The sequence below is a fragment of the Suricata suricatta genome, chromosome 8, assembly GCF_006229205.1.
Source record: "Suricata suricatta isolate VVHF042 chromosome 8, meerkat_22Aug2017_6uvM2_HiC, whole genome shotgun sequence".
In the NCBI taxonomy this organism is placed as follows: Eukaryota; Metazoa; Chordata; class Mammalia; order Carnivora; family Herpestidae; genus Suricata; species Suricata suricatta.
Genome location: NC_043707.1, coordinates 58,643,931 through 58,665,552, shown reverse-complemented (window position 1 = coordinate 58,665,552; position 21,622 = coordinate 58,643,931). Strand labels below are relative to the sequence as shown.

The following is a 21,622-nucleotide window of genomic DNA, read 5'->3' as shown; positions in this document are numbered from 1 at the left end:
CCTCATCTGATATCTGCCTTATCTTTTACTCAATAGTCTCTTTGTGTGCCTGTCTGTCTCTAGATTTCCACTTCTTAGGAGGACAGTAGTCATGTTGGATTAGGACCCACCTTACTGAACTAATTAATCTTAATAAATTATGTTTGCAGTGACCTCTTTTCAAATTAGCTCACATTCTGAGGTACTGGAGATGTAGGACTTCAACTTAAGAATTTAGAAGAGGACACAATTCAACCCACAGCAGGTTTTACTAAATAGATGTGTGCATCTATCAGTAAATATTTTTAAATTTATATTTATTTAGAATGAATACCCTGCCTTCTTCTACAACTAATTTATGGCTACTTAAGATAAAAGTCACATATATAATCCTTAAATTATAGAAATAAAAACATGAAGGATCATGTATAGAGAGGGAAAATATAAGCCTAAAAGTGTAAATTAATGTAGTTACTGAAATTGACTTCTAAATTTAGTTATAAAATTCCATAATATTAAGGCAGGATGGGTAAAAGTTCTCATTTTCAGGTTTTACTACAACACAAGTATATTGTTTTATTAGAAGGAAGAGATAATTTTCTGAAACCAAATTTTAAAAGTAACTTACCATATTAGTCCTTTATCATGGCATAGAACACAAAATGATAAGCAGTGTCTTCATTGGTGGTTTTATAACACAGTACAGAGATACTCTTCATACAGGTCATGGCGTGCCCACCCTCCCCCACAGATCCCCCCAAGCTGCAGATGGCTGTTTCTTGTTACTCAGTGCTGGGTTTGTGGGGAGAGCAAAGTGGTGCTCATTAACTTAACCCAGGTGCTTAGGAAGGCGCTGTGAGCCTGGGCGTTGGAGTAGGGTTTTTTTTCTCCCCCCAACATTTTTGCCCCTCTTTCTGTGAGAGCAAAATTCTGCTTTGTACATATGGATGGTCTTGGGTAAAAGTGAGTGTCTTGCTCCTTTTCCAGTGGTAGCAGGACATCTCCTTTGTGTTGGTGCAGAATTCTGTAGTTTTTTTAGTGATTGCTCTAGCATGCATAATATGACTTTTTAACTTGCCACAAATAATGTTTATCTTACAATAATACACTTCCATTTCCTTCTATCTTATATGACATATTGTTGTACATTTCAGTTTTACATGTTTTAAACCCCACAATACAGTGTACCTGTTTTTGTTTTATACCGGAAGTTAGCAAACTTTCTCTGAACAGTAAATGGTAAATATTTTAAGCTTTAAGGTCCATAAGGTCTCTGTCACAACTTCTCCATTCTAATGTTAAAGGACAGAAGCAAACATAGGCCGCATATAAACAGATGAGTGTAACTGTTTTCCAATAAAACCTTATTTACAAAAATAGATGGTGTTCTGGGCCGTAGCTTGCTGATCTCTGCTTTAGATAGTTATCATTTTTTTAAAAACAGCTTTATTGAGATATAATTTATATACCATATAATTTACCCATTTAAGGTATACAACTGAATGGCTTTTAGTATGTTCAGAGTTGTGAAACCATCACAACAATCAATTTTAGAATATTTTTATTACCCTGAAAGGAAGCCCTGCACCCCTAGCCATTGCCCTCTAATTTACTCATCGCTTGATTTGCCCTAATTCTAGGCAACTACTAATCTACTTTCTGTCTCTCTGTATTTGGCTACTCTGGCCTTTTCATGTAAGTGGAATCATATAGTGTATGACCCTTTGTGATTGGTTTATTACACCCAGCATGTTTTCAAAGGTCATCCATATTCTATACATCTTAGTATTCACTTATTTTTATTGCCAAAGTAAATTCCAGCAGTGTGTGAGAATTCTGCTTTCTCCACATCCTCACCAACACTTGTTATTCATCTTTTTGATTTAGCTATCATAGTGTGGATACGAAGCTGTTTCTCATTGTTTGACTTGCATTCCCCTGAAAGGTTGTTAATGATGTTGAGTATCTTTTCATGTGCTTTTGGCCATTTGTGTGTCTTCTTTGGAGACATGTTTATTCAGATTCTTTGTTCATTTTAAAAATTGGATTATATATCTTTTTGAAGAGTTTTTAAAAAATATGTTTGTTTATTTTAGAGAATCCCAAGCAGGCTCTGTGCTGACAGTGCAGGACTCAATCTCACAAATCATGAGATCATGACCTGAGATGAAATCAAGAGTCAGATGCTTAACTGACTGAGTCATCCAAAGTGCCCTATTTTTTGGAAAAGTTTTAACAGTTCTTCATATAGGGATGCCTGGCTGGCTCAGTTGGTGGATTATGTGACTTGATCTTGGGGTTGTGAGTTTGAGCCCAACATTGGGTATAGAGATTACTTAAGAATAAAATCTTAAAAAAAGAGTTCTTCATATATTCTGGATACAAACCCCTTGTCAGATATATGATTGGTAAATATTTTCTCCCACCTGTGCATTTTTCTTTTCACTTTTCCTTTGAAAAAAAAGTTTTAAAATTCCAGTGATATCTAGTCTATATTTTCTGTTTTCACATTTTTACTTGTGATGTTGATGTCTTATATATATAAGAAAATATTGCCTAATCCAACGTGGTGAATATTTTAGTTTTTATGCTTAGGTCTTTGATCTATTTTGGGTTAATTTTTGTGTCAGAAGTCATTTTCTTGGCATGTGGCTATCCAGTTGTATCAACATATTTGTTGAAAACATTATTCTTTCTATCATTGGAATGTCTTGGCATCTTTGTCAAAGTCAGTTGACCATGAATTTGAAGGTTTATTTCTAGATTCTAAAAACTGTTCCATTGTTCTATTTGTTTACTTTTGTGCTGAGACCACATTATTTGATTGCTGTAACCCTATTGTAAGTTTTGGAATTGAGAAGTATGAGTCTTCCAACTTTGCATTTCATTTTCAATAATTTTTTGGCTATTCTAGGTTCCTTGCTTCTCCAAGTAAATTTTAAGATCAGCTTGTCGGTTTCTTCAAACAAGTCTGGTGGGATTTTGATAAGATTGAGTTGAATCTGTAGATCAACAGGGGAAGTATTGGCATCTTAACAGTATTGTCTTCTGATCCGTAACCATGGATATCTTTCCAATTATTTAGGTCTTTAAACTTTTCAACAATATTTTATAGTTTTCTAGTACAAATGTAACACATTTTTTGTTAAATTTATTCAAAAGTATTTTATTTTTTGATGCTATTATAAATGGAAATCTTTTAAAAAAATTTTTTTTGCATCAATACTATTAGGAATACAGTTCATTTTTGTATGTTGACCTTGTATCCTACAACCTCACCAAACTCATTTATTCTAACAGGTTTTTAGTAGAGTCCTTAAAATTTTGTATGTATAAAATCCTGTCAACTGCAAATTGTGATAGTTTTACTCCTTCACTTTTTAAAAAATGTTTTTATTTTATTTATTTGCTTTTTAATTTCTTGCTTAACTGCCCTTGTTAGATCCTCCAGTACAATGTCAAGTAGCAGTAGCAAGATGGAACATCCTTATACCTGATCTTAGGGGAAAGCATTCAGTCATTGGCCACTAATGGTGCTGTAGGTTTTTTGTAGATGCCATTTAAGAGTTGAGGAAGTTCTCTTCCATTTGTTGAGTGTTTTTAATATAAAGGGGAGTGTTAGATTTTGTCAACACTGTTGTACCTGTTGAGATGATCATGTGGTTTTTGTCTTTTATTCTGTTGGTATGATGTTCGATTGATTGGTTTTCATATGTTAAACCAACCTTACATTGTTGGTATAAATCCAACTTGGTTGTGGTATGTACTTTTTAAATATATATACTTAGATTCCACTTGCTAGTGTATGTTGGAGATTTTTGTGTGTATATTTGGAAAGATTAAGTCTGCTTCATTTCTTGTGATGTCTTTTGTCTCATTTTGGTATGAGGGTAATACTGCTCTTATATGGTGAATTGGGAAGCATTCCTTCATCATCTATGTTTTGGGAGAGTTTGTAAGGGATGGTATTTATTGTTCTTTAAATGTTTGGTAGAATTTTCCAGTGAAGCTGTCTGGGTGTGGACTTTTCTTTGTTGGAAGTTTTACAATTATTCATGCAATTTGTTTGCTTGTTATAAGTATATTCAAAAAAATTTTTTTAGTTTTGCAAGATTGTTTCTAGGAATTTGTCTATTTCCTCTACATTACCTCATTTGCTGGCCTATAATTGTTCATAGTATTTTCTTATGATCCTTTTTATTTTTGTAAGGTCAATAGTAAATTTTTTTTATTCCTGATTTTAGTAATTTGAATCTTCTACCTTTTTTCATGGTCAGTCTACTTAAAGGTTGTAGATTTTGTTGATATTTTCACAGAACCAGCTTTTGGTTTGTTTTTCTTTCTTCTTTTTCTCTCTCCTCCCTCCCCCCCCCTCCCCCAATGATCTTTTAAAGACACTAAAAGTGAAAAATTGTCTTTTAAAAAAAAATAGACTTCATGCCCAGTGTGGAGCCCAGTGCAGGGTTTGAACTCATGACCCGGAGATCAAGACCTGACATGAGATCAAGAGTTGGATGCTTAACCAACTGAGCCACCTAGGCACCCTGAAAAGTTATCTTTTTTATTTACTCACATATTTGACATTTTCAGTGATCTTCATTTCTTTATGCAAATCTGTTTCCATCTATTATCCTATTTCTGCTTGAAGAACTTCTAATTCTTTTAACTCAGATCTACTCGCAGGGAATTCTGTCAGTTTTGGTTGTCTGGAAAAATCTTATTTTGCCTTTATTTTTGAAATGTATTTTGTTAGATACAGAATTTTAGGTTGGCATTTTTTTTCCCAATACTTTAGACATTATTCCATTATTCTGCCTTGAGTAGTTTCTGATGAAAAATACACTAATGATCTTATCTTTGTTTTGTTTGTCCTTTTACTGGCTGTTTTCAAGATTTTCTCTTTTTTTGGTGTTGAGCAGTGTGTGAGCAGGTTTTTCTCCTGCTTGGGATTTATTAAATGTCTTGAATATGTGGTTTGTTTTAAAAAACTTTCAAGCATTTCTCTTTAAATACTTTTTCTGCCCTAATTTTTTTCTGTGTTACTGAGAATCCAGATATTTGTATTTGAGTCTCTTAGATAACTGTGACAGGTTTTGAATGCTCTGTTCTGTTTTTTTTCCCCCTCCTTTTGTTCTTTGTGTTTTACTTTGATAATTTCTCTTGATGTGATTCTTTCTCTCTGTGTCCCGTCTGCTCAGAAGCCCATGTATATTATTATTTGTCTGCAATATTGTGATTTTTAAGAAATGTTTTTATCCTTTCCATTTGATTCTTTTATAGTTTTACCTATGTGGCAAGTCCTCAATTTGTTCATGAATTTTCTCCAACTTCATGCATTACTATGTTAAAGGACGTAGTAATCGTACTTGTTTTAAAGTCCTTATCATAGTCCAGTCTCAATGCCTTTTCTGGTTCTGATTCTGTTGACTGCTTTAGCTCTTCACAGTGGTTTTTTTTGTTTGTTTGGTTGGTTGGTTTTTAACCCTTGATCTTGTTATGTGTCTTATAAATATTTATTGAGTGCTGGATCTTATGTTTAAAAGATTAACAGGGACCAAGATTGATAGTATCTATGTTCAGACGTGCACACCTACTGTTTGGTCAGGTCATTAGTGTGGGGTTTTGAGTCTCTCTGATCAGTAGTTGACTAGCTGGGTTTTGTGTTTTGTTATTGCTACTTAGTTTCAACAAGCTACTGACTTCAAATTTTTTTAGAGGCTTCTACCTCCTTGTGTTTAGTGTAGGGTCTGGGGGGCCCTGGAGGGGTTTTTCAGTGTTGTTCCTCCACTCTCCGCTTTCAAGAAGCGTTGAATATCTGTGCCACAGGGGAGTCTCTGTGCTCTTGCTCAGCTCTCAGTGGTAGATTGCTATTGTTTTGTACTTCAGTCAAGGCTTTGATTGTGGGGAGAGAGAATTTGGTACTCCTGCTAGAGCTTTAGTTTTAGGCAGTCCCTTCTCACCTGAGTGCCAGAGTGGGTATTATTAACCCCACTGTCCCTTCTCCCACCTCTCTCCGCTGCCTGGTATCAGGAGAAGGAGCTATTGTCTTGCTCCTTTTCCAACAACAGCAGACCTTTGTTTTGTATCAATGTAAGATCTTGGGCCCAAGCTGGCTTCAGACTTGCTCCTGACAATGACAGCTGCTTTTTTTTTTTTTTTTTTCCTCTTTTTCAGTGGTAGCTGACCTTTGTCAGCAGTCAGGGAGTGGACAGATTCCTGCCGCTCATCCAGTAGCAGCTAGCTCTGTTTCTACCCCTCTTTCAGTAGAAGCTGGGTTTTTGTCTTGGGCAAGGGGTGTGAGGGTTTCCTTCTCAGACATTTAAAACTTACCCTTCATATCTTTCTGTATATCATATTTCAAGGTTGTCTGTTTTGATTAGTTCCTGATGAGCAGAAGGATGTTTAGAGAATTTAGAGAAGGATGCCTACTATTTGGTTACTATTATAATGTGCCAATATGTCTGTTCTTTTACAGCTTAGGCTTGATTTCCGACTCTTTTCACATGTTTTTCGATAGCACTGCCATTTTGGCTGGATTGGCAGCGTCTGTTATTTCAAAATGGAGAGATAATGATGCTTTCTCTTATGGGTAAGACTTTTTAAAAACTTTTTATTGAAGTATAAGAAATACAGAAAATATACCAATCTTAAGCAGAGTGGTTTTCACAAATTGTGAACACATTTGTGTAACTTGAACTCTTGAATCCCCCCTCGTGTCTCCTTCTCGTTCCTTCCCATGCAGCTCCCCAAGGGTAACAACCACTTCCCTAACTCGGTGGATTAGTTTTAACCTGTTTTTGAACAGTACGTAATTGGAATCTACAATACATACTTTTTCTGTTTTTGCATTGAAGTTCTTTTGCTTAGAGGTAGGATATCTTGATTTTACCAGAAATTTTTAAGTGAAATTTTTTGCTAGATAGTTCTCAACTTGTAACATAATTTTTTTTAAGAAGAAGAAGAAAGCAAATTTTAGTTTATGAAAAACGGTCATGTTTCTTTCTTTTTCTTTTTTAGAGGAATGCTTAGCCGTTTATTTAAAATCATTATTTTCTAATTGGATTTCATATTCCCCTCTGCAGCTCTCCTTTTATGAAATATGCTTCTTCTCATACACTTGCTGAATTTGGATAATTAATCAAATATTTGGAGAGTGTTTTTATGCCGAAGAGACCGTATTGGCGTGTCTGGTCTCACTTCCAAGCCTCATACCCTCAGAAGCAGGGTTTGCCTGTTGCCCTCTCTGATTGGGGGAAGCGGTGGAGTTTCCAATGTGTGAGAGACTCTGCCTGCGAGTTTTCTTTTTTGAGTTCATAGAGTATTTTGCAGTGTAATTATATTTATGTGTAAGTAGCACTCAGACATAATATCCTCTTTCTCTGTCTCCCACCCACTTTCTCTCTCCTTCCTGCTCCCCTTTCGCCTCTTACTTGCTGATTCTGGTCTAGCCCTTTGCCTTGTGAGTGTTCTCTCACATCCTCTCCTTTTTTCACACTTTGCTGTTTTCTCTTTCATTCTCGGCCCCATCCTCATACTCTTGGTCTTCTGAACTCCCTTCCCCCGTCTCTTGTTGTTCTTTCCAGTTCCTTGTACCTGTGCTCATGGTCTTTCTCTGTCCCTCAGCCTTCCACCTCCCCTTCCTCTCTTTCTCTCTCCCGCACGTCCTTTTTCTCTCTCTCTGCCCTTGACCGCTGTGTCTCTGAGCTCTTCCTTATTCTCCTCTCCCTCTCTCTGACCGCTTCCGCCCTAGTTCTTTAGTCTCTCCCTTTCCCAGTCTCTTTCCTTCTTTCACCGATCCTCCTCCTAGAAGGCTCCCATTCTCTCCTGCCTATGTCCACTCTCTTGGCGCACTGCCTCTTACTCCCCTGGTTCTTTTACTCTTGCTCCCTCACTGCTTTCCTTTTTCTTTTTCCACCTTCACTTTTGTTCTTGAGCAAGCACACACACTCTCTCTTGTACGTGCTCTTGTTCTCTTCAGAGGGCCCATTATGAGACTAATCCTTTGCTTTTTACAAAGATGAATAAGATATGTCTTCGGCCTTGGAGGAACTTGTGGTCAGATGGGGAAGTGGTTCTGTAAAAATGCCATAATAACTATACATTGTGACAAGTGCCGAAAAAGAGATACATGAAATTCTGACAAAACTTGCTGATTTTGGGTATAACTGAAGTGATACAGTTATTTGTAAGATTATAAAAATGAAGCAAAACACTATACTGTTTTTATAAACTATAGCGAGAGATATGTATATCTATAAATCCAGACAGCTCAGAAGAGAACATTTTCTATGGCATTATGCAATCAAAAGATTCTTAAGTATATTTTAAATCATTAAAGAAAAACTGTGTGTAAAGTTCTAATCTTGTGTTGGAAAATTAGTAATTCATATATTTGTATATCAAAAATCTGATGAGAGTATCTTACTGAACAAGTTTGTGAGATAAATAGTAGGGGACTATAAAAATTCTCAGTTCCTTAAATGTTAGGATATCTATTGTTTTCTATTTAGATTGCATAGTCTCCCACAAAAGGTGGTTTTTAGGTGTAGCTTGATACCTTCTGTACCATAGCAGGTTTTAACTGTGCAACTTTAACTCATTTACATGATGGGGTAATATTCTTGCCATCTATTTATCTCCTGTTCTGTCTTCTTGTTTGCATGTTTCCTTTGAGCAGGGAAAAATTACAGAATAAAATTCGATGCAACATTTGAAATTGCTAATAATTGCTATAGTAGTAAGTAGCAGCAGTAGTAAAATATAGGTTCCAGTACATCAAAATGACACTGGATAGACTAAGCCTAGAGATGAATCCCCAAAACCCCATTTCAGTATGATAATAATAGCAGACTGACCACAATAGAAGACTGAGAGGAATCTGAGAGGCAGAAGGCTTTTCAGTATTTCTTTATAGAAAAGTCATCTTTGTGTCTGGTCACACTGTTTTTGAAATAGCAATTCCAGTATAAAAATAGTAGATGTCTGATGTGTGGATACGTATGTACATGCCTTTATACATATGTACACGTGCGTGTATCCTTCTTTGCCTTGGCTGAAGAATCCACACTTGATCTTAGCCAAAAGGCCGAGAAGCGATTTGGCTGAAGAATCCAGATGCCATCATACTTAATTAGGCAATAGCACGTTCATGAATTATATTAATTCCAAGACTCACTCTATTGATGTAAACAGTTATTTGTAAAGGCAAGAATGTCTGGTTTTCACATGAATCCTGCAGCCAAGTTTAGCAAATATATTAAGCCTAATTAAATCACTTGAGTCCAGCAGCAGATCAGAATTTCTGAAGCACATCCTAAGCTAGGCACTAGGGACAAAAAGATGCCTGAAAAACATTCCTACCTTTGATCTTGAAATCCATCAGAACTCAAGGACAAAAGGCTTTCAATCAAGCATTAGCATGGGAGTGGACGAGTGGGTTAGATGAAAGTGCTTTTTTTATTTGGAGGTTAGTAACCCTGCTGATAGATTAGGTAAATTCCTAAGTGTTTACTATGGAAGCAGGCTGAATTTAATGAATGTTTTCTTCTGAAAAATAAAAAGGCATATGCTTTGACAAATATTATGTAAATTATATAAAATTTAATTAATTTGCCTGTGTTAGAAGGTAGAAATACATGCCATGTTGGAATGTACTGACAGTCTCAGTCTCATTTTTTTTAATGTTTAATTATTTTTGAGAGACACAGACCACAAGTGGGGGAAGGGTAGAGGAAAAGGGAGACACAGAATCCGCAGCAGGCTCCAGGCTCTGAGCTGTCAGCACAGAGCCCAGTGTGGGCTCAAGAACTATGAGATCATGACCTGAGCCGAGGTTGGATGCTCAGCCTAAAACGAGTACACATCAGATAGTTTGTTCTCTTTAAAAATATCTTTTACAGTAAAGCTTGTATTATCTAGAAGTTATCTAGAGCTAGTAAAAGCAGTATTTTTGATGTTCCTATATTATTTAAGGACCATAGTGATTAACTGCTCTCAGCACCCTTTGAATCATGTTAGGACATTTAAACTGCCAAGTTAAAGTTCCTGATGACTGTAAGCCAAATATACCTTAATGGAAAAATAGAATTTTTCCCTGAAGCTTTGCAGGTAGGAAACAGAAAGCTTCAGAGGTCCATGGAGAAAAAGGTAGGCATTTAAAAAAGTTTAATTAGAACTTTGTGAAGCCAGGATTGATTCTAAAAATAGGTAATTGAAAAATTTTTGTTAAATGTACTAATCTTAGAAAAGAGTGATTAGGAATATAAATCCTAAGTTGGCTCTAGGATCCTAGGTTTTATTTTCCTTCAGATCAAAGTTCCATTTTCCAAAGATTTCAAAGCTAAAAGTTATAAAACAAAAAATATGAGTTTTTAGAAAAGAAGCAAATAATAATTTATTAAAACCTCTCTTTTAGAAAAGTCCTTTTCTTCTACTTGGTATCTTTTAGATCCTTCCTTCTTTGCCCCCTTTTCTAGTCCTATTTTTTCTTCTCTAGGGGCAAGTTGAGATTTATATTTCTGTGAAGGGTCTTTGTAAACCTATTTACTCTAAGAAGGTCTTTTGATTGTCTTGTAGAGATGGAGGTATCATATGGTATTTTGCTATTATACATAATTCATAATAATTAAAGTCATTTCCTCATTTCTACAGTATATGTAGAATAAAACATACTATACTGTAAATACTAGGACTTTGCTGACTGCATTTAACCTTATAATATGGTTTAGAATCTCTGACTGTATATAAATTTATGATTTGATTTTTAAGAAACAATAATTCAGCTGTTTATTTTGCTCTTCTTTAGGTATGTTAGAGCGGAAGTTCTGGCTGGCTTTGTCAATGGCCTGTTTTTGATCTTCACTGCTTTTTTTATTTTCTCAGAAGGAGTTGAGGTATTGTAGATAATGATTAGAGTCAGTAAATTACATTGCTACAATGAAAATGTTTATGAACTAAAGATACATGTATAAAGCTGTCTTCACACTGTTATTAAGTATTACTGAGGACAGTCTTGGATTAGATAAAATATGTAAGAGGAGCTTACAAAATAGTTGAAAAAATTAAATATATGTGAAACTACTTGAAATTGAAAACAATTAAATGATAGTTCTTTTATAAGCTATGAGTGAAGTGTAGACGCTGTGGAAAGTAAAGGCACAGTCTGGATAGTGAGGTCAGCTGGGAAGAGTTCTTAAACTAGAACCTGAGAGTTTTGTCAGTGAAACTGTAATATTTGGTATATTAAAGAAATATAAAGAGAAAATTAAAAGATCAAGGAATCTGAAATGAATGGCAGTATTTTAAGATACCAAAGAGGTTTTAGACCAAATAGTCATGCTTTTAAATATTTGTGTGTATTTAAAAATAGTAATTACTACCTTGTCTGTGGTATTTGAGCATGTTTTTTTCTAGAAGCTGTTTTAACGTATATTTGTGGAGTGCTTTTAATTCTGAAAATAACTCAAAAATTTTAAACACTTCTTTTTGTTTTTAGCAGTTGACCACTCAAAAATTATATCAGTGCTCTTTCTTTGTATTATGTGTTTTCTAGAGAGCATTAGCCCCTCCAGATGTACACCATGAGAGACTGCTTCTTGTTTCAATTCTTGGGTTTGTGGTAAACCTAATAGGAATATTTGTTTTCAAGCATGGAGGTCATGGACATTCTCATGGCTCTGGTATGATGGTTAGAACGCTTTGTTTCTTCATTTTCTCTTTTCCATCATAATTATCACTTTTGAAAATTGATAAATTTTAAAGTTTAAGTCTATGTTGTTTTTTTAAGTTTATTTGACAGAGAGAGAGAGAGAGAGAGAGAGAGAGAAAGTATGAGTGGAGATGGAGCAGAGAGAGAGAGCATGAGTGGAGGAGGGGCAGAGAGAAAGGGAGAGAGAGAATCCCAGGCAGGTTCCGCCTTGTCAATGCAGAGCCCAACGTGGGGCTCCATCTCACAAACTGTGAGATCACGACCTGAGCCAAAATCTAGAGTCTGACGCTTAACCCACTGAGCCACCCAGAACCGCATGTTGATTTTTAACAACAGAAATAATATGTTAGTAGACACTTGTTAATGTACCTGAACCATCACTCCCACTTCTCCATTTATCTCCATCTCCGTGCCATCTCAGAGTTACACATTATCAGTTTGGTGTGAATCCTTCCACACTTCTGTAGCTCATCTGCTTAGTGTGACACCATTTATATAACATCAACAAACAAACATTAAAAAACATAAAACAGAGCTAGTTACTAAAAATTATAGTATACATGGGTATGAAATTTATTATACAATCTGTCTTTGAGATCCTTCTATTTGTTAATTATCAGTCTGCCTTCTCTTGTTGACACATAAAACTCCATAGTGTGGAGTACCACGGCTTATTTAACTGGTATTCTGTAGATACACTTTTAGTCATTTCCATATGAAACGTATCCTTGTGAACATAGGCAGGTGTTTTTCCAGAGCTGTGCTGTCCCATATCGTAGCTATTAGTCACACGTGGCTATTTAAATTTAAATTATGGTTAATTAAATTTAATAAAATTAAAAAGTCACTTCTTCAGTTACACTAGTGACATTTTAAGTGCTCAGTAGCCACATAGAGCTACCATATCGGGCAGCAGATACAGAACATTTCTATTGTTACGGAAAGTTCTTTGAATTGCACTGTGCTGGAATATAAATAGAGTTGCTGGAACATAGGAAATACAGTTTTCAGTTTCAGTAGACAGGAGCAAATTGCCCTCAAAAGGACTGCTGTTCACATTTATCCCCGCAATGAATACCGGTACTGATTTCCTCCCATTTACATTTAAACTTATTATTACGAGAGAGGCGCCTGGGTGGCTCAGTCTGTGAGGTGTCCTACTCTTGATCTCAGCTCAGGTCATGATCTCATAGGCATGAGACCAAGCAAGCCATAGCACAGAGGCTGCTTGGGATTCTCTCTTTCCCACGCTCGCTGTCCCTCCCCCTCTCATGCTTGCACATACCCTCTTTCAAAAGAAATTAAAAAAAAGAAAATAAACACAAAACTTATTATTAGGGTTTCAGACTTGTTTTGCTAATTTTTGATAAAAGTGATATCTCATTTTATTTGTTATTTCTTGTTTAGTAGTGAGGTTGAAAATCTTTTCATATGTTTTTAGGCCATTCAAATTTATTCTCTTCTTGAACTAGTTATTTCTGCTTGTTTTTCTGTCATCTTATTGTTAATCCATTTTTAATAATTTTTATATATTTTTATACTAATCCTTTGTTTTATGTGTTGCAAGCATCTTTTCCCAATCTATGGCTTATCTTTAAACTTTTATGTAGGTGTTCTTAATTTTGAAATAGTCTTGGTATTTCTGTCTTACATTTTTTCTGGTATGTTTTCTACTTTGAGAAATTTCTAACTCCTGAATCATAAACATGTCTCATATTTTAATACTGCTAAAATTTAGAGTTTTTTCCCTCCATCCATTTTGTTTCTTCATCTATATGTAATTTATTTTTGTGGTGGTGTGAGTCAGGACTTAACTTTTTTTTTCAGTGTGAATAAGCCATTTTCCAAGCACCAATTATTAACCTGCCTTTTACCCCATTGATGTAAAAGAGCACTTTTAGCCTATATTAAGTGACCTTTTAAAATTGTTTGGGCCTGTCTTGCCCATTTGGTTTTTTCATCAGCTTATCAAGTTGTATGAAAAATCTTTTTGGGATTTTGATTGGGTATGTATAAAATGTTTTTTTGTCTTTTACTAAATTGTCTTAGCTATTTTAATAAAGATCTTTGTATTTTTTGATCAGTTTATTTTTAGGTAGCTGAATATTTTTATTACTATTAAGAATAAAAATTACTACTCCTGCTTATCTTATTGTATAGCCAGGGCCCCTAGCATATTGTTGATTAGAAATACTGAGAGTTTTGCATCCATGTGTCAACCTGGATAGTCACCTGAGTAACTTAAAAAAACTTGAATGCCCAGGTTTAATCCCAGAACATTTTTATCAGAATCTCTGGAGGAAAATGCAAACATCAGCATGTTTTAATATAAATTCTTCATTAATTTAATGAAGAATGCTACTGAATTTTTACCATTTGGTTTGATGTTTATGGTCTATTTCTGTTGAAACTGTCTTATCAAGTTAAGGATATTAGTTTTTATTCCTGCATCTATTGAAGTAATCATTTTTTCCTCCTTAATTTAAAATTTGTAATTACATTGATAGATTTCTCATAAGGAACCATTTTTAAATTTTGTGGTTAAATGTATCTATTCAGGTCTACATTTGGGCGTGTGATTCATTTTCAGTCAATTTTTGTATATCGTTTGAGGTATGGGCCCAATATCATTTTCTTGTATATAGATAACTGGTTGTCTCAGCACCATGTTAAAAAGGTTATTTTCCCCCCACAAAATTGTGTTAACACTTGTCAACAATCGATGACTATAAATGTGAGAGTTCATTCTGGACTTTCAGTTCTATTTCATTGATCCAAATGTCTATCCTTATGCCAATACTCTACTGTCTTGTTTAATGTACATTTGAGGTAGGTTTTGAAATTGGAACATGTGAGTTATTCAGGATTTTTGTTTAAGATTATTTTACTTATTCTGGATCCCCTCTTGCATTTCCATATAAATTTTAATATCAGGCTTATCAATTTCTGCAAAAAAAAAGGAAGTTAGGATTTTGATAGAAATTATATTGAATCTGTAGATGAATTTGGGGAGTATTGTCATCTTAACAATGCTAATTAAGTCTTCTGGTCCATGAACATGGGATGTCTTCACATTTGTTTACAGCTTCTTTAATTTCTTTCTAAATGTTTTATAGTTATTAAAATGTACATGTTTCACACACTTAACTTTACAATTAGGCTTTCTTTTTGTTGTAGATATTATAAGTGTGATTGTTTTTTTAATTTCACTTTTAGATTGTTCTATACTAAAGTATAAGGATACAGTTCAGTTTTGTATGCTGATCTTGTATCTTGCCACATTGTTGAAATTGTTCAATATTATGATAGGTTTTTATTGGATTCTGTAGAATTTTTTAGTGTCCTGTCATCTGCAAATAGAGATAGTTTGCTTCTTCCTTTCCCATTTGAATGCTTTTTTTTTTCCTCTTGTTTAATTGTCCTGGTCAGATCATTCAGTACAGTATTAAATAGAAGTGGTACAAGAGGACAGTCTTCTTGTCTATTTTCGATTTTAGGATGAAAGCATTCAATATTCATTAAATATTCTGTTCGCTGTGTTAGCTGTGGGTTTTTCAGAAATGCCTTTTATCAGGTTGAGGAAGTTTATTTCTATTCCTAGTTTACTCAGTGTTTTTATCATGAAAGGGGACTGGGCTTTGTCACAACTTTTTCCTTCACTTTGTGAGATGATAGCTGGTTTTTATCCTTTATCCTATTAATATGGTGTATTAATTACATTGCTTGAATTTTGGATATTAAACCACCTTTGCATTCTTGGGATAAATCCCATTTGGCCATGGTTTATCTTTTTTGTATATTGCTTTATCTGGTTTGCTAGTATATTGTTGAAGATGTTGTGTCTATATTCTTAAGGAATTTTTTAGTCTGTAGTGTGTAGGGTATCAGGGTAATACTGGCCTTATGGAATGAGTTGGGAAGTGTTCTCTTTTCTTCTATTTATTTTTATTTTAGAGAGAGAAAGAGCATGAGCAGGGAAAAGGGGCGGAGGGAGCGAGAGAGAGAATCTTAAGCGGACTCTACGCAAAGTGGAGCCTGATTCAGGGGTCTGTCATACCATCCTGAGATCATGCCCTGACCCAAAATCAAGAGTTAAATGCTCAACCAACTGAGCAACCCGAGTGCCCCTCTTCTGTTTGTTATTTGTTTAAGGAAATGGGTAGGGGTGAGTGTGAAGTATTTTTAAAATGTTTGGCAGAATTCAGTAGTGAAGCCATCAGGACATGGGGTGTTTTCAGAAGTTCTAAATTATTATTATTTTCTTTTTTTGTTTTTGCTTATTATAGGCCTATTAAAAGCTCTCTTTCTTCATGAGTCAGTTTCAGTAGTGTGTACGTTTCTAGAAATGTTTGTGCATTTGTTTGTCCATTTCATCCAAGTTATCCTATTTGTTTACTTGTTTATAGTATGTGTTTTTTAATAGTTTATTGTCATGTTGGTTTCCATATAACACCCAGTGCTCTTCCCCACAAGAGCCCCCTTCCCTTTTCCCATGACCATCACCTCCCTTCCCTTTTCCCCTTCCCCCTCAGCCCTCAGTTTGTTTTCAGTATTCAAGAGTCTCTCATGATTTGTCTCACTCCCTTTTCCTTACACTTTTTCCCCCCTTCTCCTTCCCATGGTCTTCTTTTAAGTTTCTCCTGTTAGACCTATGAGTGCAAACATTGGTATCTGTCCTTCTCTGCCTGACTTATTTTGCTTAGCATGACACCCTCAAGTTCCATCCACATTGCTACAAATGACCAGATTTCATTCTTTCTCATTGCCATGTAGTACTCCATTGTATAGATAAACCACATCTTCTTGATCCATTCATCAGTTGATGGACATTTAGGCTCTTTCCATGATTTGGCTATTGTTGACAGTGCTGCTACGAACATTGGGGTGCATGTGCCCCTGTGCATCAGCACTCCTGTATCCCTTGGGTATATCCCTAGCAGTGCTATTGCTGGGTCATAGGGGAGTTCTATTGATAATTTTTTGAGGACCCTCCACACTGTTTTCCAGAGCAGCTGTACCAGTTTACATTCCCACCAACAGTGTAGTAGGGTGCCTGTTTCTCCACATCCTCACCAGCATGTATAGTCTCTTAACTTGTTCATTTTAGCCACTCTGTCCAGTGTCAGGTGGTATTTCCATGTGGTTTTGATTTGTATTTCCGTGATGATGAGTGACACTGAACATCGTTTCATGTGTCTGTTGGCCATCTGGATGTCCTCTTTGGAGAAGTGTCTATTCAGTTCTTCTGCCCATTTCTTCACTGCATTATTCATTTTTCGGATGTGGAGTTTGATGAGTTCCTTATAGATTTTGGACTCTAGCCCTTTATCCGATATGTCATTTATAACTATCTTTTCCCATTCCGTCGGTTACCTATTAGTTTTATTGTTTCCTTTGCAGTGAAGAAGCTTTTTATCTTGATGAGGTCCCAATAGCTTATTTTTGTTTTTGATTCCCTTGCCTTTGGGGGTGTGTGGAGTAGGAAATTGCTGTGGTTGAAGTCAAGGAGGCTGTTTCCTCCTTTCTCCTCTAGGGTTTTGATGGTTTCCTGTCTCACGTTCAGGCCCTTCATCCATGTTGAGTTTATTTTTGTGTATGGTGTAAGAAAGTGGTCTAGTTTCATTCTTTTGCCTGTTGCCATCCAGTTCTTCCAGCACCATCTGTTAAAGAGGCTGTCTTTTTTCCATCGCATACTCTTTCCTGCTTTGTCAAAGATTAATTGGCCATACATTTGTGGGCCCAGTTCTGGGTTCTCTATTCTATTCCATTGGTCTATGTGTCTGTTTTTGTGACAATACCATCCTGTCTTGATGATAACAGCTTTGTAGTAGAAGCTAAGGTCTGGGATTGTGATGCCTCCCATTTTGGTTTTCTTCTTCAATATTACTTTGGCTATACATGGTCTTTTGTGGTTCCATACAAATTTTGGATAGTTTGTTCCAATTTGAGAAGAATGCTGGTGCAATATTGATTGGGATTGCACTGAATGTGTAGATTGCTTTGGGTAATAATGACATTTTAACAATGTTTATTCTTCCGATCCATGAGCACGGAGTGTTTTTCCATTTCTTTGTGTCTTCTTCAATTTCTTTCATAGGTTCTCTATAGTTTTCATCGTATAGGTCTTTTACATCTTTGGTTAGGTTTATTCCTAGGTATTTTATGGTTTTCCTGCAATTGTAAGTGGGATCAGTTTCTTGATTTTTCTTTCTGTTGCTTTATTATTGGTGTATAAAAATGCAACCAACTTCTATACATTGATTTTGTACCCTACGACTTTGCTGAATTCATGGGTATAGTATGTTTTAAAAAATATTTATTTTATTTCCATAAAGTCAACAGTGAAGAGCTTTCTTTACCAGTTTTAGTAATTTGTGCCTTCTATCATTTTTTTTTTTGGTTAGTCCAGTTAAATGTTTATCAATTTTGTTGATTTTTTTTTTTCCAAAAGCGCCCTTTTGGTTTTATTGATTTTCCCCCCATTTTTCTTCTCTCTATATTTAATTTTATTTCTGCTTTAATATTTTTATGTCCTTTCTTCTCCTTGCTTTGCCTTTAGTTTGCTCTTTTTTTTAAATTTCTTAAGGTAGGAAATTAGATTATTAATTTGAGGGATTTTTTTTAGCAGAGGCAAATTTTTTTTCTGAGCATTGCTGAAGTATCTCAAAGATTGGTATGTTATGTTTTCATTTTTGCTCATCTCAAAGTATTTTTATTTGTTTTTATATATTTTTAAATCTTTTTTAATGTTTATTTTGAGAGAGAGAAACCAAACATGAGGCAGGGAGGGGGCAGAGAGAGAGGGAGACACAGAACCCAAAGCAGGCTTCAGGCTCTGAGCTGTCAGCACAGAGCCCGACGCAGGACTTGAACTCACCAACTGTGAGATCATGACCTGAGATGAAGTCAGATGCTCAACAGAATGAGCCACCCAGACCCTGCTCAAAGTATTTTTCCGTTTCCCTTGTGATTTCTTCTTTGATTCATTAGTTATTTAAGGCTGTGTCTTTTGATTTTCTTCTGTCATTGATATCTAATTTAATTCCATTGTGATCAGATGACACACTTTATATGATTTCAGTTTTATTCTTTTTTTAATTTTTGTCAATTTACTGAGCCTTGTTTTATGACCTAGCATTTGATCTGTATGGACAGTGTTCCATGTGCACTTGAGAATATGTATTCTGTTCTTTAGATATTAGGTCTAATTTGTTCATAGTTGTTTAACCTTCTGGAGTTTTTTGTTGTTGTTGTTGATCTTCTGCTGAGTTGTCTTTTTATTATTGAAAGTAGGTATTTAAGTCTCCAACTATAATTATTAAATTATATATTTTTTCAGTCAATTATTTTAGGTTTTGCTTCATTTATTTTGGAGCTATATTGTTTCAGTGCAGTATGTTTATAATCATTATGTCTTTCTGATGATGGAACATGTTTTTATGTGATGCTGTTTGTGTCTTACAATAATTTTTGGCTTACAGTTTATTTTGTGTGATATTATAACCATTCCAGGTCTTTTCTTGCTGTCTCTCTCTTTCCTTCCCTCCTTCCTTCATTTCTTTCTTTCTTTCTTTCTTTTACTGCTTGCATGGTGTATTTTTCTTTCTTTTTCCTTTCAGCTTATTTATGTCTTCAAATCTAAAGTGTAGCTCTTATAGCAGAATATGAGTAGATCATCTTTGTTTTAACACATTCTATCCCTGTCATTCAGTTAGGATATTTAAACAATTTGCATTTCATGTAATTACTACTGAGGTAGGATTTCCATCTTCCATTTAAATATTTGTTTCCTGTATCTTGGGTCCTTTTTTTTTACTTTATTCCCTGACTCTTGTTTTTTAAATGGATACTTTCTGTTAATGCTGTTGTTTTTTTTACTATATAATTTTGAATATTTTCTTCATTGTTGTCCTGAGGATTACAAGTAGCATCTTAATTTAAAACAAGTTAGTTCAGATTAATAGTAGTTTAGTAGTGCACAAACCTTCAGTCGAGGACACCTACATATGTACCTCCCTTCCTTGTACTATTGTTGTCAGACAAATTACATATTTTATGATGTAAGCCCATCAATACAGTTTTATAATTATTACTTTATGCAACTGTCTCTTAAAACCTGCAAAAGAAATGAGTCACCAATTTAAAAATACATTCATCCTCTCTTTCATCAGTGCCTTTATCAAGCTCTTTATTTCTCTCTGTGTATTTATTTGAGTTACTATTTAGTGTTCTTTCATCTCATTTGCAGATAGTGTTTTTGTTGATATAGTAATGTCTTATATGTCCTTTATTTCTAAAGGAAGGAGGTGAATTTAGATTTGAGTCTTTTTCTAACATTCTGATTTTGTCATCCCACTGGCCTTTGACCTCCATGGTTTTTGTGGAGAAGTCACCAGTTAATCCTACTCAGGTTTCTTTATATATGGTAAGTTATTTTTTATCTTGGTGTACAACTTTCAGTGTCTCTTTGACATTCATCAGCTTGACCATGATGTTTCTAGATATGGCCACATTTGAGTTTGTTCTTTTTTTTTATTTTCCTAAGTTTTTTGGATGTGTAGATTAATATTTTTCATCAATTTTTTTTTCTGTCTCCTACTTTCTTTTTCTGAGATTCTTGCTATGCTTGATATGGTACACTCGCTGTTTCCACATGTCTCTGAGGCTGTTTCTTTTTCTTAATTTTCTTTTTTTCTGCTCCTCAGAGTGGATAACCTCTGTTGATACATGTTCAAGTTTACATTATAATAAATGTTTTGTTTCAGTTATTGTATTTTTTTCACTCCAGAGTTTTTGTTTGGTTCCTTTTTGTAATTTCTTGTCACTTATTTTTCTATTTGGTGAGTCATCATTGTTATACGTTCATTCTTTAGCTATGGATTTCCTTATGTCTTTGAACATATTTATAAAGGCTGATATAAAGTCTTCTGTCTGTTAAGTCCAAAGTCTCCATTGCCTTGAGGAACATTTTCTGTTGGCTGCCTTTTTTTCCTGTGAATGTGGCATACTTTCCTCTTTCTTTGCATAATTTTTGTTGTTGGTGAAAGCTGTACATTTTATGGTGATCTGGCATCATTACTTTAACGTCTTCCATCAAGGTTTGTTGTTGCTGATACTGTTGTTTTTCTTGTTGTGAGGCTTTCTTGGACAAATTGCTTTCCTACAGCATGTGGGCTTTAAATTTTTAGAGCTGACCTGTGAGTCTAATAGTCACCACATTGAGAAGAGAGATTTTTCTAGGGAACTGTGAGTTTGGACAAAATACGGACTGTGTGCTCTGGAAATGGTGCGTTCCAAGAGCTTCAGAAGGAACCACATCTCTCCATTGTTTGCAGTGCCACTGGCTTTCGGCTGCTTTAGGCTGAGCTGGGGCAGGAGGTGAAACGGCAATAGCCCCAAGTAGAAACAGCAGAAACCCTCTAGTCTTCCTGAGGTTTGGTAGTTTCTTCTTGGATGGGTGCCTTTTAGTTCATTTCCTGGTTTTGGTTAGTTGCTAGCGGTCTGACATGGTTGGTTTTCAGATGTGTCCCTTGTGTTCTTGTCGTTTTAGAGAAAGAACTAATTTGCCAGTATCTCCTCACCACCATTTTGGAAGTTGATCTCCCCATTATTCATGGTTTTCCATATAACACTATGCTGTTTTTAGTTTACTGGAATTTAAGATTTTTGTGAATATTAGTGATATTTTTGAATCAGGTTCATATGTGCTTTGCAATAGTTTGTGTAAGATGTTTCTTTGATAGTTTAGTTTTAGGTCTGCTATGGAGAGAGGAATCTGCATTATTTTGTTTCTGTTTTTTTCCTAAGGATTCTACCTGTTACAATGTACTTTTACTGATCCTTTTAACAAATACAGCAGCTTCTCTGACTCAAAGTGACCATATGCATGCATCTTGTTTTATTTTTATTAGTATATATAATAGCACTTTGCAAAGT

General features: G+C 35.1%; 1 protein-coding gene across 1 annotated transcript in view; it reads left to right on the top strand.

Annotated features, from left to right (window-relative positions):
- Positions 1-21,622, top strand: part of SLC30A7 (solute carrier family 30 member 7) — an 84,005-nt gene that overhangs the window by 6,772 nt on the left and 55,611 nt on the right. The window contains exons 3-5 of the mRNA XM_029946653.1: positions 6,455-6,568; positions 10,784-10,871; positions 11,531-11,657. Coding sequence (XP_029802513.1) covers positions 6,455-6,568; positions 10,784-10,871; positions 11,531-11,657 — 329 coding nt within the window. The remainder of the gene's footprint in view (positions 1-6,454; positions 6,569-10,783; positions 10,872-11,530; positions 11,658-21,622) is intronic.